Source organism: Podarcis melisellensis (genome assembly GCF_964234715.1).
Source record: "Podarcis melisellensis genome assembly, chromosome: 11".
NCBI classification, from domain to species: Eukaryota; Metazoa; Chordata; class Lepidosauria; order Squamata; family Lacertidae; genus Podarcis; species Podarcis melisellensis.
The window spans coordinates 37,794,936-37,820,095 of NC_138543.1; the positions used below are offsets into that span (position 1 = coordinate 37,794,936).

The 25,160-nt window shown below is 38.6% G+C and overlaps 1 protein-coding gene across 13 annotated transcripts in view; it reads left to right on the forward strand.

Annotated features, from left to right (window-relative positions):
- The window catches only part of ADAMTS6 (ADAM metallopeptidase with thrombospondin type 1 motif 6), a 113,819-nt gene that overhangs the window by 80,937 nt on the left and 7,722 nt on the right, over positions 1-25,160 (forward strand). For 12 of the 13 annotated variants that reach the window (XR_014172918.1, XM_081930280.1, XM_081930289.1 and 9 more), the window contains 9 exons: positions 4,249-4,312; positions 9,354-9,456; positions 10,639-10,772; positions 11,730-11,853; positions 12,234-12,314; positions 15,723-15,886; positions 17,124-17,262; positions 23,883-24,012; positions 24,350-24,554. Coding sequence is in view for 12 of the 13 variants with exons in the window: in XM_081930280.1 (XP_081786406.1) it covers positions 4,249-4,312; positions 9,354-9,456; positions 10,639-10,772; positions 11,730-11,853; positions 12,234-12,314; positions 15,723-15,886; positions 17,124-17,262; positions 23,883-24,012; positions 24,350-24,554 (1,144 nt within the window). In the remaining variant the exon portion in view is untranslated. The remainder of the gene's footprint in view (positions 1-4,248; positions 4,313-9,353; positions 9,457-10,638; positions 10,773-11,729; positions 11,854-12,233; positions 12,315-15,722; positions 15,887-17,123; positions 17,263-23,882; positions 24,013-24,349; positions 24,555-25,160) is intronic. The other variant, XM_081930287.1, reaches the window with a different exon arrangement.

Here is a 25,160-nt window from a genome sequence, read left to right on the forward strand (position 1 = left end):
TTACATAGTTCTTAATTACGCAATCATCTTATAACTCTTAAGAGTTGTTCAGAGAACATTATTGCCTGTATTCTGGTGTCACAGCTCCAAATTATGAGGTCATTTGTGTCCTCTCTATTCATAGCTTTGTCAGTTGCAAGCAAAGCTCTTAAAAGAGACCTTTTTTGGCTCAGAGCTCCGTATATACGCACACATGCACAATTGGTTGATTTCTGAGAACTGCAAAGTATGCTGAAAAACTGATAAAAGCAAAACCATAGTAAAGGCTGCTGCTCTTCTCCAAACCTAACATTTTAACACTCTTTTTACTAGCCTGTGCTTCACAGGCAATTATAGACAAGGACAAGAGACCTTAACTTTACAGTCACAGCTCTACTACCATCCCCTCTCCAGCATTCAGCACTGCTCACTGAAATCAATTTATCTAACCTCTTCCTTCCTTTTTTGTCTAGTGACAGAAGTATATTAAGAGAGTGTTGATGGCTCAGCTACATTCCATAAGGGAATTAAATTAAGAGAACACTGCAAGAGGACCCTTTACTCCCCTCTACCAAACATCAGATGACAGGTGTTTCAAAGTAGCTGCTGGACACTGAACTGCCTTTGAGGCCCTTTCAGATATTATAAACATATTATATTACATATAAACACTTTTGTGTAGTAAAATCATGAAGGTATACTAATCACAAATAGGCACATGCATTAGAAAATTGAACATCACTGTAAAAAAAAAGCCTGCAACATTATTATGTGGTTGTCAGAAAGACCATATGATAGATGGGGTTCACAGATTCTGAACATATAATTATGGGGGGGGGGACCTTTACATAAGTCTAGTTTGAAACATGCCCCAACATCTTTATTATTAATAGTCTATTCTTCTTTGTCTTTCAGTGGGACTTCATGCTCACTTTGGCAGTTGCTTTCTTCACAAAGCCTTTTGTCATAAAAATCATAAATACAGGATGACTCACTCTTGCAGTCAGGTTTAAGAAAGATATTGTCACAACTGGCTATTGTTTTATGTAGGAAAGTAATATGTATATTTTTATACATATGACTGTCAAAAACTAAACCATAGGGCTGACTGAACCTGTCTCCTCTTATTGGCATAAGATGGACCTGTGGAAGCGCAGTAGCTGGACCTCTAAGGGGGTCTGTCTCCGTGCAGCCAGAGGCCCTTCTGGATTCATAACTGCCCTGCAATCTTTTACATTGTATCTTCTTCCCATATGGCTGTGTTCATATTTCCTTGCTGCTCGTTTCCTTCCACTCCTTCACTGTTCCTAGATAACCTGTGTTTGCATCTACTCGCTGCTGCTTTGTGCCTTTTTGCTCATAACACCCCCCCCACACACGCACACACAAAAGAGCAGCATGAAACAGCTCGACTCACATAACACTACCTACTCCATCCTCCTCCAGTCATTTCCAAGCTCACACTCACATGGAGAACTCACGTGAACTGACTGATTACAGACACGGCCAGCATTAATTCATCTGACTGCACTAAATGGAAAAATTGCTGCAATAGTGGAATATCCATACCCATGACTAGAAAACCTTCACAATATGTTTCTCCATATGCATACATGCTCATGCTTGTGCAGGCAACAACAGCCATATAGCTACTTGCCCTAGGTGAAGAAGCAATACAGCTCAAAAAAGAGAAAATGGGAGGATGGAACAGCAAGAAGGAAAGGATGAATGGGGACATAGAGAAAGTAGAAATCTCCTGATGTTGATAGCCAACCAGGAAAAACAATGATGGACTCTTCAGAGAAATAACCTTCCTTTTAAAGCTCATTCCTCCTTCTGCTGTGCTTCCTCACTATTGTAAAGTACCAGTTAAACTTGCTTGATATTCTCTGAATCTTCATATCCCAGTCTCTATTCTACCCAGCAACCTGCTCTTTCCCCCCAGTTCCCTAATAATCCCTTCCACTAGATTTGTCCGTATATGGAAAAATTGGGCAAACCAAAGTGTGTGCATTCTGAACATCTATAGCACCAAGGGCTGCAATACTTGACAGTACCTCGGTGATTTTTTAAAATCTTGAAATGAAACAAACTGTCTTTTACACATCAGAGGCATTGTGCTTGCGCAGTTTGGCAACAGGCTATTTGACTATTACAAACCCTTGAAAATACAGTAGCAAATGGCAATTCATCAGGCTTTTTGGAATATAGCAGTTCTGTTTAAATTCATGTTCTCCACTCAAACTTTGTAATACCAACTATGTGCTGGGACATTTATATTTATCCATTACTTTTGTTTTATTAATGTCCAGTAATAAGCAATTACACTTTCACAACCCTGCTTTAGGATTCCTTACATTTGTCTTCTAAAATGCAATGTTGTCTGTGTCCAAGCTGCTACATAAATCCTTTAATGGGAGATTGGGGACTGCATCTTCCTCTATGCTTTAAAGAACTTAGACCTCTATACTTTTTATGGCATGGCTTTGCAAGGCAGTCTGGTCTTTATGTCATTGCTGAACTTTATAGGACTGGACATTCCTTTCTAATCTTCACCACTGCAGACCCCCTGGATATTTGGCTTTCAGAGTAGTCTGACTGATTTCAGTGAATACACACTGGTGTAATTTTTTTCAGGATTTATTCCAGATCAGCTGCTTACATAATAATATACTTTTCTATGAAACACCAGCATTTGTAGGTACTGGAATATATGTGTTAAGGCATATCTCAAATGTTTTAATTCATATATAACATTTATACATTTAAAAACAATGGTCAAAAGAATTATACTTCAGTCCAGCTACAGTACTTCATTTTCTACTCTATGCAAAGAAAACCACTCTAGGTGGGCAGGAACATGGTCTGTAACAATTTTTAACTTTGCATAGAAGAAAACAAGAAAGCTCTGTTGCATAGTTGAGTGCTGTGCATATTTTCTGACCCTTTGGGTCTCAACTAATTTCATTTAACAACAATGGATACATTTAAATGCAGGAGAGCACTTTTGAATCCCATAAGCTTAACTTCTTCATTGTAGTGAATAGGGCATAAAAGTGCAAATTGCCTGGATCCTGTCCATTATATTCAGCATTTTAAAATATTAAAATAAAATCACATTTTATTTTAATTAACAAAAACTCAGAAAAATTGCATGTTACATAGTGTTGAGAATCATGTTTATCAGCATATATTACAACCATGTGATACCTTGCTTGTGTGACCAGAAATGCCATATTATTTCATAACATACTATATAACACATTAAGTAATAAATGAATGACAAAAGACCAGACTGGATAATACTTGAGTCCTATTAAATCCTAGATAACTACTCCCCATCTAGTCATGTAATATCGCCCTGATTCTTTTCAAATATTAGTAGCAATGGAAAATAATAGAATTTTACAAACTCTCTTATAGTTAATCATATAAACGTATATTTAATTTTGTTTATATGTCCTCTGAAGTCTTCTAAGGCTGCAATCCTATATACACATACCAGAGAGCAAGTCCCATTGAACTTAGTGGGATTTATTTCTGAGCGAAGATGTAAAGGATTGCACTGTGAATTATTCAAGTGACATTTGCTTATAATGTGTGTGTGTGTGTGTGTGTGTGTGTGTGCTCGCGCTTGCGCGCTTAGGATAATAGCCAACATGAAGAACACTACCTTAAACACATACAAAGATCAGCACTAGTCTAGTGAGGTTTTTGAACAATTATTGTTGTCAAATTAAAATAATAATCAGAAACTCGGGTATTAGAGAATATCAACTTGACCCTAGTAATGAAAAGCAGTGTTTCCTTAATTTTGATTCATCTTAGTCTAATGCTAAAACTTCTGCACCAGCAAATAAGTGCTTAGATCTAGAAATAATGACTTCCACTAACAGAGTGTTACAAATGCTGTGTCATGGTGGGTTTTTACTGGTGCTGCCTACTGGTAGCAGAATAAATGTTTAGAACTTGAGTATTAATTTAAAACATTAGTAGAATATATAACTTGCCACATTTTTTCTGCTTTTGGTGGGAGTGATACAAAAATAGAAGAAATTGTGTTTTACCTTCCTTTTCTGCAGTGTAATTTTACAAATATATTTGCCAGCTGAGTTTGTATTACTGAAATCTGAAATTTCTAAAAATATACAGCAGCATCAATTTGTATTAGAAAAGAATTGTGGGGGGAAATGTCCTGTAGTGTGTAATTTTTTATCATTGCTTAACTTAATATGTACATATGCATAAATGGCATACAATTTTTTCCAGACCTTCAGGTGGAGGAAAATACTGCCTTGGAGAAAGGAAAAGATATCGCTCCTGTAATACTGATGTGAGTAATTCAAAGTTAAGCTAAAATCCAACAATCTTAGATGAGGTGGAGGAGAATTTATTTATTAAATTTGTATATAACCCCTCATCTGAAGATCTCAGGGTGGTACACAAGATAAAAACACAAAACACAAAAACAAAACAATAACCCCCCTCCTACAAACACATTTCAAAGGATATAGGGTGTTAATCAGCTAATGGTTGGGTTGAAGACAAATGCTTCTGCCTGGTGCCTAAAAGTGTATAATGAAGGCCTTCCTGGGATGAACATTCGACAGATGGGGAGCCACCACAGAAAAGGTCCGTTCTCATATTGCCACTCTCTGGGCCTCTTGTGGAGGAGACTTACAGAGAAGAGCCTCCAATGATGATCGGAGGGTTTGGGTTCATTAGGAGAAATGTATCTTGCCTTTGAGCAATATGTGGCATTCTCATGTCCAATCAGAAACACGTTTCAAATAAGACCAATGGTTCGTCTCCTTGTTTTCAACCTTATGCTGGTGGTGCACATATGCTGGTGCAGGAATGAATTGACATATCCTCATTGCTACACTGGTGTAACTGAAGTTCTGCTAGCATTCCATAATTTCACTGTTGTGGTGGAGCTTCCACTATAGCTCTTCACATGATGTACCTCAAGGGTAGAATTTTACTCTTAGTGCTGCTTGATATTTCTATCTTCCACTTTTAAGCACGAAGGACTGGGAGACCAGGGTTCAAATTCCCACTCGGCCATGTGACCTACCTCACTGAGTTGTGATGAGAAAATAAAGAGGGAGGAGAACTATGTACACCACCTTCAGTTCCTTGAAGGAAAGCAGGATCAATCAGTTAAGACGACAAAGTACATTCAGATAAGCAGTTAAAAGCTGCAGTCATATCTAATACTGAAATACTGAGAGCAAGGTTTAGAGTATTCTTTAAATTAGGAAAGGCAGAAAACTGTGTAACAATTTTTCTCCATTGTGCTTTTTGCTGCATTTTAAAGGTAGTATACATGAAGCTATTCGTGAAGTTTTGATTATCAACAGTTCCCTTCAGAGATTGCATTCCCATTGTTACCTTTGGAGTAAAGGCTAAATTCCATTTACTATTATGAGAAAATGTGAAGGGAGGAAAAATAATATTTTTAATGAACACTCCTTTTAGACCTTAATATAGTTAACATTTTATCATATCAAAATATATTAATAATTATCTTCTTAACAGTGCCTCGTCTGCATTTCATTTTTAATATGTACACATGTTTTGAATTAGTGTAATGTCATGAGGGGATGCACAAATGTTCTGACATTCAGCAGTTTAAGTCCTACTGTAACATAAGTGGTGATTAAAAACTGTAGTCATTGATTGTAAATTTATTAACATGGCTTTAATGAAACACAAAGTTGCTGAGATAGACCCATTTTCAGAATTTATGACAGACCTTATTACTCATCACTCTTTGAAGCAAAAGACATTGGAAGGGAGAGACATTTGATTAATGTGTGAATTAAAAGGCCACAAGTTTTGTGTGCTTGTCATTATTTTAATGAAGAATGTGATGCTTACACCCACTGACATTTGTAGGGGTTTCTTGTGTCAGCATTCACTATTCCTTTTGTAATTTAAAAAGTATTACTCCCTAAAGTTCTTATTATTCCTAAACAAAAATCTCAGCATTTTTACTTCAAACAACAGCTAATTTTCCTTCTCTTCCCTTTGACCCTTTTAATCCTTTAGAAAAAGCATAGACAACTCCAACACATTCTTCAACAAAAGCCTTCAGACATTGTTTGGCCTTTGATGGATAACACGTTTCCTAATATTAAAATTGAGGGAATAAGATTAAACCTAATCTGTAAAACCTGGAAACAAGAAGTACCAGCAACTACAGCTTTACCAGTTATCTCATTTGTAAGCTGGTTTGCATATACTGTAACTCTTAACCAGAGCTCTCCAAACTGTATGTCGTGATATGTTAGTGTGTCGGCTATATCTGCCTTTGATGACCAGTAGCCAGTAAGCTTCAGAAGGTGTACTTACTTTAAAGAGCAAGACTCCACCATCACTGGCTATTCTTTGTACCTCTTTTAGCTGGAAGAGTTAGAAAAAGGGTGAAAGTACATGCCTCAAGTAGCAACTGCCACTTGAAATGAAGAAATCCATAATAAAAACTTTCCCATTTTCTTGCCAGAGGGAGAGAGCTTGCACTGGCAATTGTGCCGTGGATTGCATCCTTTAAGGTCACATCTAACAATTTAACAAGGTAATCCACTACACATTCTGTTGCAAAATACAGAGCAAGATTCTCCCTTTCCCTTGGCAAAGCACTTGCCAATAGAGTGAAAAATCGAACCACAGAATTCTATTGTTTATGTGAAAACATTTTTCTCATGGTTGGCTTGACTTTTGGCAGGAGTTTCGTTCCCTACCAAACCAGTGACTTTGATGCCCACATTGAGCAATACAAAATCCAAGTACAGTGCTTCCTGTTAACTGGGTGACCTGCAGAGCCATGACCTAGAGAAAGGTGCTTTCTCCAAATGACTAGAAAGGCTTGCAGATTTCAACAATAAGCAAATCTCCCAATCAGAAGTGAAAAAAGAATGCCTTTCTTGTAGTTCCACCCTCTCTCATTTAACCACACACATTTAACACCATCCCTCATTTTGGCCATGACCAAACCACAGAGAAAATGTCATGTCTTGCAGTTGAAACCACAGTAAAAAAAAAAGACATTTGCCTGAGGCAGTGTTTCTTAGACAGTGGGCCTTGAGTCGTTTTCAGTACTTCAGCTTACCCGTACTTGCCCAAGTAAAGTTGATCAGGATACATAAATGTTGGCGGATGTGAAGAAGATTGCCCTGTAATTAATGCAAAAGCCTGTTGTTTAGTTGTGTCCAACTCTTCGTGACCCCATGAACCAGAGCACGCCAGACATTCCTGCCTTCCACTGCCTCCCACAGTTTGGTCAAACTCATGCTGGTAGCTTCGAGAACATTGTCCAACCATCTCGTCGTCTGTCGTCCCCTTCACCTTGTGCGGTCAATCTTTCCCAACGATCAGGGTATTTTCCAGGGAGTCTTCTCTTCTCATTAAGTGGCCCAAGTATTGGAGCCTCAACTTCAGGATCTGTCCTTCCAGTGAGCACTCAGGGCTGATTTCCTTAAGAATGGAGAGGTTTGATCTCCTTGCAGTCCATGGGACTCTCAAGAGTCTCCTCCAGCACCATAATTCAAAAGCATCAATTCTTCAGCGATCAGCCTTTTTTATGGTCCAGCTCTCACTTCCATACATCACTACTGGGAAAACCATAGCTTTAACTATAAGGACCTTTGTTGGCAAGGTGATGTCTCTGCTTTTTAAGATGCTGTCTAGGTTTGTCATTTCTTTTCTCCCAAAAAGCAGATGTCTTTTGATTTCATGACTGCTGTCACCATCTGCAGTGATCATGGAGCCCAAGAAAGTAAAATCTCTCACTGCCTCCATTTCTTCCCCTTCTATTTGCCAAGAGGTGATGGGCCCAGTGGCCATGATCTTCGTTTTTTTGATGTTGAGCTTCAGACCATATTTTGCACTCTCCTCTTCCACCCTCATTAAAAGGTTCTTTAATTCCTCCTCACTTTCTGCCATCAAGGTTGTGTTGTCTGCATATCTGAGGTTGTTGATATTTCTTCCGGCAATCTTAATTCCGGTTTGGGATTCATCCAGCCCAGCCTTTCGCATGATGAATTCTGCATATAAGTTAAATAAGCAGGGAGACAATATGCAGCCTTGCCGTACTCCTTTCCCAATTTTGAACCAATCAGTTGTTCCATATCCAGTTCTAACTGTAGCTTCTTGTCCCACATACAGATTTCTCAGGAGACAGATGAGGTGATCAGGCACTCCCATTTCTTTAAGAACTTGCCATAGTTTGCTGTGGTTGACACAGTCAAAGGCTTTTGCATAGTCAATGAAGCAGAAGTAGATGTCTTTCTGGAACTCTCTAGCTTTCTCCATAATCCAGCGCATGTTTGCAATTTGGTTTCTGGTTCCTCTGCCCCTTCGAAATCCAGCTTGCACTTCTGGGAGTTCTCAGTCCACATACTGCTTAAGCCTGCCTTGTAGAATTTTAAGCATACCCTTGCTAGTGTGTGAAATGAGTGCAATTGTGCGGTAGTTGGAGCATTCTTTGGCACTGGCCTTCTTTGGAATTGGGATGTAGACTGATCTTCTCCAATCCTCTGGCCACTTGAATGTTGGTGGATGTGAAGAAGATTGTCCTGTAATTAATGCAAAAGCCTCTATCTGTTCAAGTGGTAATACAAGAGCTAAACATCATTCATGTTTCATATTCCCCACATGTATAAGACATTTTAGTCACATTTTACAAACTGACTGGAGAAACATGATGCAGCAACCTACATTGACTGCTATTACCCGATTCTATTAAACTTATATAGCAGAATCTTTGATTTAGCAAAGCCTTGCTCTCATCTTAGCATTCATATGGCACAACCATTGACAATAATAAGTCTTTGAGGTTGAGTCCTGTGAGATTGAGCTCCAGCAAAGCAACCTAGGGCATTAGATAGGAAGGTTTAATTCTGGACACAACAAATTGAAATCAAAATAGTTCAGTATACTTAACTGAGGTGGGAATTATATTCATATTTATCTGACTAGACATGCATAGGACTGCGAACCCTGAGATCTTGTGATGAAGGGTAGTATATAAGTAATAATAACTGCATTTTAATTAGGATTATGACCAGCAGTTTTAAAATTGTGATACTAATGAAGAATTTGTGCCTAGTCTTTACATAAACAAAGTGAATAATGACATGCATTTGAATTAAAAGGTTCATTTTACGTTCTTAAAATAACTTTGTAACTGACATTCCAGTTTTAAAATCAAAGAAGCAGAATAAAAAAGCAAGCAATTATGATATATTGTTTGGCAACTTTATTTGAAACAACTTTCATTGTGAAATGCAGTGGTCTCATGCAGAGCCATTAATGTGTGCCTTTTAATATTTAAGTTTAGCAAATACTAACTTATTTTATTTTTTTATTAGCCATGTCCTTTTGGGGCCCGCGATTTTCGAGAAAAGCAGTGTGCAGACTTTGACAATATGCCTTTCCGAGGAAAATATTACAACTGGAAACCATATACAGGAGGTAATACACTGTTTTGTAATCATAGTGCTTGAAGAAGACATGGTGTTGAGGCCTTTACCTGTCCAAATGGACCTTGGGGGATGGCATAAGCACTACTGCTGATATTCATATCCAAGCCCTCAATACTTAGCATTCTACAGCATCTTAGGCTATATAACAGGTAATGGCATATCATTATCTTAAGCAGGTCAATAGCCCGTCATTTGAACTTCCCTACAGGTTATTTCTTCTTCAAGTGTATGGAGGCTCAAACTAGAACTGGATTGTGGCTGAGCAGGTTTGTCAGAAAGGAGTCTCTTGCTGAGAAGGATATTCTGGAGGACTATCTGGATTGTTCAACCCAAAAATACTCACTGATGCTGGAACTGAATTCCAAGCTCTCCCTCTTAGCATATGCCTAGTCCAGTGATGGCCAGACTTGGCCCTCCAGCTGTTTTGGGACTACAAGTCCCATCATCCCTGACCACTGGTCCTGTTTGCCAGGGATGGTGGGAGTTGTAGTCCCAAAACAGCTGGAGGGCCAAGTCTGGCCATCACTCGCTACCCAATTCCTTTTTAACATCAGAACAGCTATGCCAATGTCATCAGTATAAGTGGGTCAGGCAGAGAGGCTAGAGGCTGAAGACGAAATTGTAAGTGTGAAGAAGATATGGAGAGTACAGAACCAGGCTGACCCACCCATTAGGCGAAATGAGGCAATTGCCTTTGTTGGCCAGGAGCAGAGGTGGCAAATTAGCACAATTCCGAACCCTGCTTGCTTGCCTTGCCTGCTTGCCCACCGCTGCTCTCCCCCCTGCATGCTTGGCACACTGTTCCTGGGGTGCCTTGGTTGCAGCAGAGGTGATCAGTAGTTGCTCAACCTTTCATCAACCACTTTGAGGTTGTTTAACTGCTTTGAGTTCCTTCTTACAATCAAGTGGTATATAAATTTTATGTAATAAATATGAAATGATAGAAATACTGTGCTCACAGGCATTGGCTGCACAGTGTTGGTAGTGTCAGTGGCGACCACAAAGCTGTCTGCAGGGGTAGCAGCTGGTGTCAAAAATGGCTGCAGCAGTTGAAGTGGCAAGAAATGGTGGGCCATGGTTCTCCCCACTTACCACCTTGTGCACATATTGTGAACTTATGAATTGTAAATAATATATATAATATAATATAATAGTGTTTTTATTTGCCTAGGTGGTGTTAAGCCATGTGCATTAAACTGCTTAGCAGAAGGTTACAACTTTTATACGGAACGTGCCCCTGCAGTGATCGACGGAACGCAGTGCAATGCAGATTCGCTAGATATTTGTATCAATGGAGAATGCAAGGTACCATGCTTCTTATTAATTTACACCATATCAACTAGAAAACGTTTCCCTATCAGCACCTCATCTAGTGTAAGAGCTGCCAATAATAAACTATTTGGGGTACCCATCCTTTTCCATGGGGTTCAGAGAAGTTTCCAGACTAGCAGCACTTGTGCCAGTTTGAGCGATCTGCTTTGAATGGTGGCTCTAAATTAAAGGAGCTGCTGAGAGTAGAACATTCTGAACTTCTCTGAATTGTTGCATACACATGTTTCTTAATTACATTCCAGATATAAACAAACAAATAACTAAAAACATTCTTTCAAGTGCATGAAAAAAACTAGAAAATACTATAACTGCTACTTGTTGGTTTGTTTTTTGATTACCAACAATATTAGCAATCTGATCCTAAGGTGCATCAGCATCCAAGTGCTTAGGATGGGGGAATAGCAGGTACAGCAGTGCAGTGTCACAAAACAGTGGAATGGTGTACAGTAGTACCTTGGTTTACAAACTTAATTCGTTCCGGAAGTCTGTTCTTAAACCAAGACAAGCTTTCCCTACTGAAGCCTCCTGCCGCCGGTGCCCTTCCACTGTTTGGCTTCCATTTGTCTTCTGAAGTAAAGTTCACAAACCAGAACACCTACTTCCGGTTTTGTGGAGTTCGCATACTGAATGGTTCATTAACAGGGCTGGTAACCAAGGTACCACTGTAATTTATAATGGGCAATGCAAAATATGCGGTACAAATGTTCAGGTGTTCATGTAAAGAAATAATAGCGTATTATTATTTGCAGTTTCTCATTGTCATCACCATAAAAAAGAAAAGCAAGAGAGATTTCACAACAATTTTGTTTGAGAATAATTTAAGAATGCCATTAATTTGGCCATAAATTTCTAAAACCACTGTCCCCAGTGTTTTTAACTGAGGATGCAATTATCTTATTGCATAATTATTCTGATTATACCTATTTTCAGCATGTTGGGTGTGACAATATTTTGGGATCAGATGCTAAAGAAGACAGATGTCGAGTATGTGGAGGAGATGGGAGTACATGTGAAGCTATCGAAGGTTTTTTCAATGACACATTGCCCAGAGGAGGTAAGTGTGAAGGCATTTGCCAAAATTTTCTTAACTCTAAAAGGACTACAGTTTAGGAAGTAACTAAATATAGCAGTAACTCTTGCTGATACCATTCCCCCCCCCCCACTACAGTCTACCCAGCTGTTGGATTGGGCATGACTTACTTGAGTCCCTGTCCATTTGTCACAAAACTATTCTGGTGCTGGTTAATATAAAATTGTTGCCTACTTTTGACCCAGCCCTGTTACTTCTTCCTTCCATCATTTCCTGCTACTTGCATGTTTACAACATGGTTCTTTTTAATCCTTTCAATATTATATTGTAATTTCTAGAAAATTTACAAGCATGGGTGCAGCTATAAATGATAACATAAAATAAGTTTCACCTTTGTCCTGTAGGCTACATGGAAGTGGTTCAGATTCCAAAAGGTTCTGTTCACATTGAAATCAAAGAAGTGGCTGTGTCAAAGAATTACATTGGTAAGAGGATGCTCTTATATTGCTTGTAAAAACTCAATTAGGGTTGGATTCAAATAACAAAATTATGGCATGCACCGGATTACATACAATTGCATAGGTCTACAAATAACATTAAGACTGCCTATTTATCTAACCCCATTTAATTTATGAGCATATGTATCTGTCGTTGCATTTAACATGTCTGTTTTTAATTTCTTTTAAGTAACAGCCACAATGACCTGATCAGGGCTGTGGTGTGAGGAGAGGGGTGTTAATTCTTCCCCTTCTATGAACCACATAAAAATTTCCAGCCCACCCTAAAGCTGTTTTTAGCCTTGAAAGGAAAACTTATGTTGGTAGAAGTGGAAGCTGTCTTCTGAAGCTAGCAGCAGCTTCAGGGTGTTTAATTTAATCAGGTGGAAAGAGTTAACTTTTCCATCTCAAATACCACAGTCCTGTTGCTTATTTCTACCCCCAGCTGCTGTTTAACAAAAAAGTGCCATGTTGAATGTAATCATGCCTTTAATGCCACATCTAGGTTGCCTTGAGAGGCACATGTTGGGTTGAATGCACATTTATTGCACTGATTAATGCAAAAATGGCTGCTTACCCAGTTGGCAGGTGGGTGGCGGTTATGACCTGGTGCGGCATAACCCCCATCCTCCTGGAGCCATGCCATGTTTCTGCAGCCGTTGGCTCTTCCCCCTGGCCAGCACAGTGTCTCCTGGGTCCCCACCAGACCCAGTTAGAATTCAGCCAATCTGCGACAAGCCCAGGGGACAGGCCCTGGGAGAAGACTACGTGGCAGTAGTCTTCACTCTGGTCCGCTCCCTGCTCATTTCAGCAGGTCGGCGCTGTTCACCACAGCACATTTGGCCCAGAGCATCACCCACTCAGCCCACCCTCTAATCTCTCTTTATATTTTCAGCCTCACTTTTCTTCTACAGGTCTGTAGGCTTTGCTATGGTTTATAATGGTTGTTGTTTTCAGAGTTGGGAATGAATTTTTCCTGTGTACATTGGTACCTCGGGTTAAGTACTTAATTCCTTCCGGAGGTCCATTCTTAACCTGAAACTGTTCTTAACCTGAAGCAACATGTTAGCTAATGGGGCCTGCTGCTGCACGATTTCTGTTCTTATCCTGAAGCAAAGTTCTTAACCCGAGGTACTATTTCTGGGTTAGCGGAATCTGTAACCTGAAGCATATGTAACCTGAAGCGTATATAACCCGAGGTACCACTGTACCAGGTTTTGCCTTCCCCATAGCAATAGTCACAATTTTGGCAGTTTAGGCCTTGGGTAGAATCCTTTAGACCAGCATCTGATGAAGGGGTGAAGTTGTGACTCACCTGCTTCTTGCAGTGGCTTTAACGGGTACCCCGTTAGCGGGGTCTTGAGGGAAGACTCTGTCCAAAGTCAGAACTGTGTGGCTAAAGGGCCATAGAGCTTCCCTCAGCAACTTGGGAGAAACCATCTGTGTAAACCTGTGTTTTGGGATGGTCCCATCTCCCCCCTAACTGACCCTGTCATGCCTCAGACCCCCAGCAGGGGGCTGAGAGTGATATATGCCCAATGCCTATGCCAAGGCTTACCTACACCTGAAATCAATAAAGTTGTGTCCATTTTAACCCCAAATTGTTATCGTGTTCCATTATTTTACCCCTTGGGTGGCTTAGCTCCCATGGGAGCGGGTACTGCTGGTGCAAATCTCAGCTGTTCCGGGCCTGCTTCTTTGCTCTAAGACACAGAAGTAAGACAGGCAGTTTCTAAGAGCAGAGTTGTGGGGGTTATGGAAATTGGGGCTCTGAGGAAAGCGGGTGGGGCCTCAAGTAAGTTGATCCCTAATATTTGAGAAGCAGGGAGTGTTTCAGGCTCATGGTAAAAGACCAGCTTGTGTTAGTTCATTCTGACATCTGATTAATATTTTGTTTGTGTGTTTGTCTATTTATAAGCTGCCCTTTTCATAAAATATATAAAGGCAGCTTACAATATAAAAAATAATGTGAGCTGCTGTCTTGGATAACCACATTCACATAAGTCAGATCCCCATTCCTCAGTGGTAATTTTTAAAACCAGTTATAATGAAGATTGAATGAATTACTTCCTGTGCCATCACCACTGGCTCCCAGAAAGTGAGGCAGCAGCATAAGAAGTAAATTGAATCTGTCTAATCCTCATGGTTTCTGATTAAAGCCATTATTATTACAACAATGAGACCTGACCACACAGAAAATGTCAGTTATGCAATGCAGATTCACATAGATTAATTCTCAGTCCTTTCCTTTTCTGGGGTCTTTACCCTGTGCCATTCTTCTACTACAAACTGCATGAGTTTAAGGTATCTCTGAAGCATTTTGTCATTTTTTATTTTGAATTAAGAACTAGTCATGTTTAGAATTGGAGTAGTTTCCATTGGTTTCTTAACTCCAGAAATCTCTGAAGCAGACTGACATAAGATACAGCCCCACTGCAACTTATTAAGCTGTTTCCAGTACTGGGCACCAAACAATATAGGTAGATTTAATGTGATATTATATACCTATTACTACTTTTGTAAGTGTGGGAATAATTAAATGACAGTGTGGGAATAATTAAAATGGTTTAGTATCAGTGCAAAAGTGGTAGTGGCAAATGCTAGTATGTAAGGTGGAATCAAAAAATCAACAAAAGGGGGAGAAGTAGAAAAATGCATTGCTAAGTTGTCTTGCCCATGCCCTCCCTTCTTCTCCACGAAATAGTATACTTTAGGTTTTGTCTGCAAAACCTGGAACAGTTGTACATTGGCTTTGTGCCTGAATGTAGCCACCACAAGTGATTCTTGCCAACTTGTGGTCCCAAGCCACAGGATCCATGTTACAGCCACAGTTACAAAAATGTTTGTTAAATATTACCCTGTAACACCCTAGAGAACAAAGATACCGATTGGATATTTTAATGCCTATAGTTACCTAGTTATAGAATGAAAACTAAAACAAACAAAATATTAGAAAAAATTGTTCTAATTAGAGAGCTAGAGTTATACTGTGACTGCCACAAAAGAATAATTAGAAACAAACAAAATTTCTTTGGAAAGTAACATTGTCATCATTTTAAAAATAGATCATACTGTGGAAGACATGCTACAAAGTAAGCATAACATTGATTTATGCAAATTTCTGAAGCTGAACTAGAATTTCTGAAGCTGAACTAGGATATTAAAAGCTGTTCAACAACCCTTTGCAAGTTTAAGAGAACTGTAGAATACTCATGATCCATAGAATCTTTTCTTGCTGACAGTGGGGGGGTGGGGTTGTCAGATCTTTATCTCTTCACCACTGAAAAGCCAAATCTGACAGGTGCCCACATTTCAATCACCTAAATTCACTATGACATCATTTGATGCTACACTTTGAATCCCTGATTGTTTAATCACTTTGTGCATTTTTTTAAGCTTTAAAATCTGAGGACGATGACTATTATATTAATGGTGCCTGGACTATCGACTGGCCTAGAAAATTCGATGTTGCTGGGACAGCTTTCCATTATAAAAGGCCAGCAGATGAACCTGAATCTTTGGAAGCCTTAGGCCCTATCTCAGAAAATCTCATAGTCATGGTAAAGTAGTTCAATTACCTTTGTAAAATATGTGAGTTCATGTCTAGCAGACTGGAATTGAAAAGTGAAGCTGTACCCATGGAAAAGGATCAGATTATTTTGAGCTTTGTCCTTCACTAGACATCTCCATTAGCCACATGAAGGCATGAATTCCTGGTCATTCATGACCATTCTTCAGCCAGAATCCTAATTATTTTCACGTGCCCTCAGTTAGTTTCATATACCCATAGGGTCTTTGGAGTGATGTTTCTCAGACACTTGGTCTGTGCCCTCCTGCAGCATAGCAAACTACTTCAAAAATGAGGTTTTATTAAGCATTTGGTAATCTTGCATGAGAGTGTGCAAAGTTAATAAATAAATCATTGCACATGCTCAAACACTTCAGATTCTTGTAATTGCATTTTTTAATGCTTATTGCTTTTTGCGTTAAGGCCAGTTTCCTCTGAGATTAATTCCTTCTGTAGTTCCATCTGTTGTTCCATTATAGTTATATGTAAAAGTGAGAGAATGTGTTAGGTAGGCAATGTAAACATTAGGTATAGAACAGTCTTATCAGCAGGAATTTAAAAGCAAATGTATTTTTCATGGATACTTGCAACAGGATCTCTGCTGCCTTTAAAAACCACATTGTAGATTTTCTGCATTGGCCCAGTCTGCTTTGTATGAGGCATTGTCCCACTCTCAAGAAATCAAGAGCTCTGATGGGTTTAATTCAGATTATTTTACAATTATGAAAACTTGTAGATATTCCAAACAAGGCAATCATTATTATTTCAACAACTTTTATGGCCTCTAACATAGGGAGCATGGCAAGCTTATTCCATACCTTTGAGCTCAGCACAATTTAGACTGTAATCTGATGTGTGCTCTTTTGGGAACATGTTCTATTGAACCCACTGGGACTTACTTCCAAGTAAGCCTGTTAAGGCTTGCATTGTTAGCATGCCACTTCTCTTTTGCTACATAGCTGACAGGAACATTTTATTATATTCTTGCTTTTCTAATTCCCCTTGAGGGATCATGCTGCATTTGACCAGGGGCACACACTTTCAGCTTTCAACTATTTCAGTTTGAAAAGATAGATATAAGTAATTATTCTAAATTCTAGGAATGTTGCAAGGATTTTCAGAACTGTTCTCTGGAAGTAAATATCTGGTACAAATGCAGCCATTGTTTAAATATCAGTGCACTCTTTTCCAAGTGTTTTAATGGTATAACCAGTTATTTTCAACTGCAGATTTTACTACAGGAGCAAAACCTGGGGATAAGGTATAAATTCAATGTTCCCATCTCTCGTACTGGCAGTGGCGACAATGAAGTTGGCTTTACGTGGAATCACCTACCTTGGTCAGAATGTTCTGCTACTTGTGCTGGAGGTAAGAACTCTCCCATCAAAGCTGAAAGCTAGATAGAAAACTTATTTTTGTTGAGGCTGAATATAATTAATAATTTTTCTTTCAAATGTTGTTGAAACTTAATGGTGCAATGAGTAGATTTTTGTTTGTATTCGGTTTTCTACAATTTTTATATAATTCCAGACATCAAATATGTTTCATTTTGGTGGAGTATTTATCTTTTCAACTGTCCCAGAAGTAGACTGTTACTTTTATGGAGAATGCTGTAGAATTTTAACTAATACAATAAACAGGAATTGGAGTATGCATATGTAGTTCCTGATAATTGAGGCAGACTCAGGGCCTGTCTGTCACACATGCTTCTATCAAAGCTTAGCGCCATTGCTGATATATTATCTGATAGAGAGAAGTGTTTTGTAATCAGCATCTTTCTGTGATTTCCATGAAAAATGTCATATTGGATGCATAAACATCCATACTTATTGGTTTTAATCTGGCTTGTGTCATTTAGGGATATCAAAATAGACTAATTGTTTATTAAAATATCATTTTTAACATTATAAATAGCTTTTTAAGGACTATATATATTCAGAGGTTGTTATTTTGCTCCCTTTACTGATGCAGATATCTTTACATATATAATTTAGTTCATGGTGCCACTTAGGATGTTCTGAAATTTTCTTTTATATGTATGCCGAAAAAATGTAAGATAGGCACCAGTTATCTAAATAGGTATCAGGCAGAGCTCAATCCCTTGCCTGGAGTAACAGAATCAAGTGGAGTAGCCAAACCTACTACCATATTCAAAGGCCTGCTGGCTCACACCAGCCAGCCAGAAGATGTGAGGAAAACTTGCTTCCAGTTGCATACAGTTCCTTGCTAAAATCTATTTACCTTTTCACTATCCAAAATACTTCCCCCCTCTAAATTAAAAGAACAGAATATTCCAATCAATTGGCCAGAAAACCCAATTGTTTCATTTGAGCCAGGGCACATCAGAGCACGGCAGAATATATTGCAATGCATGGCATAGTCCTTAAAATGTGAAGCCATAATCTATGTTCACATGCTGAGTGCGTCACACCAGACTAATCAATCCGCCTCTGTTATGCCTGAGATTAAGAAGAATATCTTCCAGGTTTGGGAAAGGAAGTGGAGCCATAAGCAGTCCTGGTTCCTTTCATATCTGCTATAGTGACTGTGCTCTGGATAGGTCTCATAACAACATGTGGAATGTGGAACATTCCAAGTAAGGCTGAGTTTCCAGTAGCTCAATGAGTCACCTGATTTTTCTACTTAGACACATAGGAGGGACCTCTTTGCCATAGCTATACTTTTGGATTATGGTTGGCTGAATGCTGCAGGTAGGTGATTGGCCAGAGAACAGGAGACTGACAGAAAAGCTTCCATAAATTCAAGGAAGTATAAAATGTGTGTGGAACCAGAAAGCGTGTGTGGTTTGGAAATTTTGAAGAGGAGATTTAAGAAAAAATGCTTGACATTTTTACTGGGAGGGTTGTGCCCCAGTAGCCCAGTGGGTGCGCCTCTAGTGCTACCACGAGTGAGAACACCACAGGCTATCGTGTTCTATCCACCATACTTCTTGTGGCTGCCAGGGGCATGCACACTACCCTAACCATATCCAGCAGCAAGGACCAGTGATTTGGACAGCAGCCATATTCACATTTATTTGGAAGTAAATATCACTCTTTAGATCTTACCTTAGGAAGATATGTATGGGATCGCACTGTAAGTGTTCTTTTCATTGTGTTTAGTATCGAGTTTGCAAAGGCTTAACTGACAAAGATCAGGATCCAGAGGCCTATATTTGTTGTATTCAGAAGTGTACCTATCTCCAGTGTTGTTTTTTTACCTCCTTTGCTTAAAATAGAACACCTCCATGTCACATCACAAAACTGCTTTTAAATCTCCGAGGGTCGCAGTTCAGAGAAGCATAAGTTCAAAGTTCCTTTGAGCATGTAGAAATACTTAAGTGGTCCTTCAGACCTTGTCTATTGGTCCATAGCAGGATTTCCATTTTGAGAAAGAAGAAAATAAATATACTGTTGAATTATGCAGAAATTAAAGTCGGCGCATCTGCTTACAAAGCCAAGAGAACTATGGCATCAGATGACACTGAACATTTATTTGGGCAATGTACTATGGTACATACAATGTCTGAACAGTAGAAGTAATACTTCTGAATAACCTTTGCAGAAGGATTTAACATTCTTACCCTTCGAACACAGCCAAAAATGTCATTCACACATACAGTTAGCAGTGCTGAAAGTCGCTTCTAAATTGTGTAATCCCCAACAAGATATAGATGAAAATTAAGAGTCAAACGGGCAGAGCCACACTATTTTAATCTATACTGCATCAGCATTTGACTCTCATTCTGTGAGATGTGTATGTGAATAGGGCCTAAGACAGAAGAAAATACTGTATGTGTTTGTAATTTAATTTTATTAAGTTTTTTTAAAAAAAATATGGAATTATAATCACACCTTCATGGTCTTAGTGAAGAAGAAAAATCTGACTTGTCCTTTCCCCCCTTGTATAATACCTTTAACAGATAAGGTTAACACTGCTGTGGTTGTTTAGGACCTAGTGCATGAAATAAGTGCCAAGCATTGTGCATTTATCTCAAAATTTTATATGGGGTTGTAAAGTTCTTTTTCATTTGTGTTCCATATGAAATGTTCAGTAAACATTTTTCTCCCTGCTGATGAACTTTTCTGCATCCTGTAAAAGTAAACCTACAATAATCCTGAGCAAAAACTGAGCAAACTTTACTTCTTCAGGACTATTTTGTACTTGGATGAGTTAGCTAAGAAATTGATTTTACTTGTATAAAATTATGAATAAATAATTTAAACTTTTAAAATAACCAGTTGAAATTTATTTTCAGAGATGGAAGAGCTACATCCTTGTGTATCTGTAATTTTATCCCCCCTGTTAAGCTAAGCACAAAGGCTGCTCTTCCTATTTAGCTCTTGTTTTGTTTACTTTGAAGATCCTAGATAATTCCCTCCTCAGCAGTTTCTAGGCTAAGCATCATCAATACATACAGGTACACTTAAGAGACATGTAGGATTATTTCAAAATTGAAATATTGGTGTGCTATGCTCATGTGTCCACAGATAGGGGTCAATGGCTTTTACCTAAAAATGCAGTCCCTAACTTTATGTTGCTGTTTATATTAATAATTTAATGTTTAATGGAAACTTGACAATAGCATTTCAGTGAGGTAGTAGTGGTTTTGAAATATATTTAGGCCTCTACCATTATTGTACCATAAAGTAAATCCAATAATACACGGCTTTACAAAATAGCTTATTTTTAACTGGATCAACATGTGCTTTGGCTAGCCAGTTAACATCTGGGTTGTCTGTCTTGCTTGGCTTCAGGATTCTTCCCACTGTGAGCCAACACTCCCACTAGCTTTATTAAAAATATCCCATTTTGGACCAAGTAACAGAGCTCCTAACACAACAGATCTTGGTTTTAAATTTTAAACATCTTCCCTTCTGCACAGCTTTTCAAAAATAAATTTTAGCTAGGCAATTTGCTAGCTGGGGATTTCTATAGTGAAAGAGCTCCCTTAGACAGGATGAAGGATTAGTATTGACAATATAATATAATTTGTACATTTTACAGATTTGTACATTTGCAAACAAACTGACTCTGGGGCTAAGCTTTGAAGATTTAAATTGCCACCCCACCAACCACCTTTTCTCCTGTTGCTTTTTCTCCCATTTAAGCTTTTATTTTTGCAGTATTTGAGTCTTGCAAGATGAAAGAAAGATTTAAGGAGATAAGACTGCATGGTTAAGGATTGTGGGAAGGAAACCTCTTTTAATTGCATCCTCACTTTAGACATGGACAGAGTCACATTTGAAGACACTGATCTGCTACCGAGTAGTTTGGGCTTAAAAAGTCTACTTTTTCCTTAATTATTTCCAGAGATAATACTATTCCTTCCTCTGATCTATTGCTGCTGATCTACTAGTTTGTATTCATTCAATTATTTTTGTATTTTTATTAGTCTGCTGTTGTTTGATTTTTGTGAACTGCCCTGGAAGCTTATCCTGATGAAAAGCAATATAAATAAATAAAGACTTCCCTCCTCTCCTCTCCTCAGGCACTGTTCACAATTGAATTTCTACATTTTGGTTTTTTTACTGATTCTAAAATTTAATCCTTTGTTACCTCAAGTTTATATAGTTCCTATACCGGTTGTGAACCATATCCATATATTTCCACCATCTTTTGCATTGACAACTGGTATAATTAATTTATCAGTTTCTCGGTTCTTTTAATCTTCTTTCATACTCTTTTTTTTTTTACACCCTTGCCACAGCTCTGCGGCTGGTTTCCCGCTTTTTATGTATGTAAATATATTTTAATGTTAGTTTTAATATCTTTCTGTAGTTTCTCCCCCAAATCCTTCTTGTCTTGCCTTATTGTAACCACAAGGTTTTCAGAGTTTGTGCTCTGCAGCTTAGGACAGATGTTTCTCTTGCTTAATAGAAGACAAAGGAAAGTGGTGTGCTATAGGAAGGGAGGTGAAAGTCAGTCAATAGACAAAATGGAGGAGGTTTTCCCATTAAGGACGAGTAGGTGTGAGATGCTACAAGAATCCAGGAATAATACCCTACTGAAAATATGAATAGTATGGTATGGAACCAGGACACCATCATGGCATTCTTAATTACCAAAGCTGCAGGAATTTAGCAGAGAAATGTAAGAAGTTGGGTCAAGTCCCTATGAGCTACAAGACCAGGCAGGATTGGTGAAGAAATCTACAATTTAGTCCAGTGGCCTTAATTTATCACTGACTCAACATCATTTCTTTTAGTCATATCTGAATAGTTTGTTGACACATCCATATCCAGGCACTTTCAGTTAGAAACCACCAACTGAGATGGTAAGACTTGTGATTATTTGTGAATAACATCTCACTTGCCACAAAAACAATCTGCTACATTTTCAACCACAAAAGATTCATAACTAATGGATAACCAAGACACTCAAGTATGATGGAGCACAATTTCCTAGCAATAGCAGATTAACAAAGAAAACATTGGTTTAGTGCTTGGTTTAGTATCCTTCCTAAGAAATGTGGGTGTGTAAGAATAATCAGGTAGGAAACAGAAGACTTTGCCCAAGTTGTTATAGGCTGGGTGTCTGTACACTGGTGATTCAACACCTTGTGGAACAGCAGGACTTCAAATGAGTCATTTTTCTTATGGCTGTTGATCAAATCCCCATGTCTTTAATGGTCAGCTTTAATAAAGAAAAGCACAGAGTATGTGGGTGGAGAGAATAGGATTGTCTGGTCTAATTAGTTTGAGTGCAGTGTCTTGTGATCATTTATTCCCTTAATAGACATGCTGAAGAATTTCATCCTGTTATTATGAACATTTTTACTGGTTCATCGTATTATTTATCTACTAATTTTTACTAGAATGAGAGAATCAATAAGAGGCTTCAACATGATGCAGTTGAAATATGTTACGACTCTTTATAGTGTGGGTCTTTTGAGCATGTTGTGACATCCTTGTGGAGCTCTGTGGAATGCCTGATTTATATTAGGAAGTTTAACAGGTTGAAGGGAAATGGAGGATTTCCCCTCATTTGCTACTTCCCCTCCCCTCACATGCTTATTTAAGTGCTTCAATCCTAGTCTCTTTAAGCTATAGTTCCCTGTTACATCCAAAATGGGAAACAGTGGTTTGCTGGTTTACCAACCAGAATCTTAAAACTGCGATTAGGCTGTGGTTTAAGCACTTGGTTAGTAAACCTGTATTAAACCAAAGCTCCCTATTTTGAATATAACAGAGGCCAGTGTTCAAGGAGCATATGGACCAGTGCTTGTTCTTTCTTTCCAAATATGTGATTGCTACATCTGAAAAGACCAATTGTGTACACTGGGAAAAATCAATAATGCTGATCAAGAGTTCCACCAGGACTCTGAATCACTAAGAATCTGTGAGATGAGATTTTCCATTCAGTTCAATTTACTATACTAGCCCCTATACTAGCTGTTTCATTATAATAAAGAAAAGACTCATGGGTTTTTATTTACAAATAGAAAGTACTGAATTCTACCCTGTTGTTATATTTAAATTTTTCTGACCTGAAATGCAGTCATGTACAGTAGTATCTATTTGTATTGTAAATGAAGAAAATATGCAGTTGAGAATTACAATAAGAACAGTAAGAACAATTGTGTACTAAAAATATTTATTGCATTAGAAAACAGTACACACAAACACAGTTGCTTAAAACAGCTACAAATCAAACATTTTTATGGTACAGGAGCTTCAAATCAATTGTTCTTTCTGACATTTGGAGAGCACAGGTGAACTGCTAAGGCAGGACTCTACAACTTGTGACCTGCCATGTTGAATGCAGCCCACCCAACTCCTGTCAGGTGATTAGCAATCTTCCTACTTTTGCAGCTCCAAGTAGGCAACAAAATGAGGAGGTGTGTTGGGCCCCGGATGAACGATTTTATTTATTTGGTTGTTGGGTGTCATTTGGCACGGTAGATCACAAATTAAGTTGGCCTGAAATAAAGAATGTCAAAATGGAGGCACTGCTTAATGAGAAACACTGTAATTATTCTTCCCAAGGTGTGCAGAAGCAAGAAATAGTGTGCAAAAGGCTGGATGATGGTTCCATAGTACAGAACAATTACTGTGATCCTGATAGTAAACCACCAGAAAATCAAAGAGCCTGCAACACTGAGCCTTGCCCACCCGAGTAAGTATTTAGTACATAGGGTATTCTATTCTTTGTCCATGTGTTTATTTATATTTCCATAAAGAAAAAATAGTGGCAAACTATGCTTCCAGAAATTCAAGAGTCAGTGCAGAGCTAACTAAAGAACAGCATCCAATTGATAATCTGTCATATTTTGTGTTTACGCCTATGTTTCTTCTTATAGTATCCTTCCTGAGAATTATATCAGTATACTTTCAATGGGGCATAAGGGAGCATTAGATGCATAAAATTCTCATACATTCAAGTGTACTTGTCAACTATATGAATATTTGTTTAATTTATTGAAAAAGTAATACCCCTGATATTGTTCTTGAAGATGGTTTATAGGCGATTGGTCAGAATGCAGTAAGACCTGTGATGGTGGAATGCGATCGCGAACCGTTTTATGTATCAGGAAGATTGGACCCTCTGAAGAAGAGACCTTGGATAGTAGTCATTGTTTAACACATCAACCAATTGAAAAAGAATCCTGTAACAACCAGTCTTGCCCCCCACAGTGGGTTCCTTTGGATTGGTCAGAAGTGAGTAAACTCACATGCATTAAATAATAAATTTCATGCACATCAAAATCTTTCTTTCAGTGTCAAAGCTGGTTAAAAAAGGTAAAGGACCCCTGGACAGTTAAGTCTAGTTAAAGGTTACTATGGGGTACGGTGCTCATCTTGCTCCAGGCTGAGGGAGCCAGCCTTTGTCCAGAGACAGCTTTCTGGGTCATGTGGCCAGCATGACTAAACCACTTCTGGCACAGCAGGACACCGTGACTAGTGCCAGAGCACACAGAAACACCATTTACCTTCCGGCCGCAGCGGTACCTATTTATCTACTTGCACTGGTATGCTTTCAAACTGCTAGGCTGGCAGAAGCTGGGCAGAACAACAGGAGCTCACCCTGTCGCGGGGATTCGAACTGCCAACTTTCCGATCGACAAGCCCAAGAGGCTCAGTGGTTTAGATCACAGGGCCAGACAGAAAATAATCTATTCGATGCGATAAGAAAGGGAAGTAACCACTTTTTGCAAAGCCTTTACAATAACTTCACTCAATGGTTTCAAATACATACGTAAGTTATAACTACTTATATTAGAACTCCTAGTACAATACTAGATCCTGACTTGTAATGTGTACTTT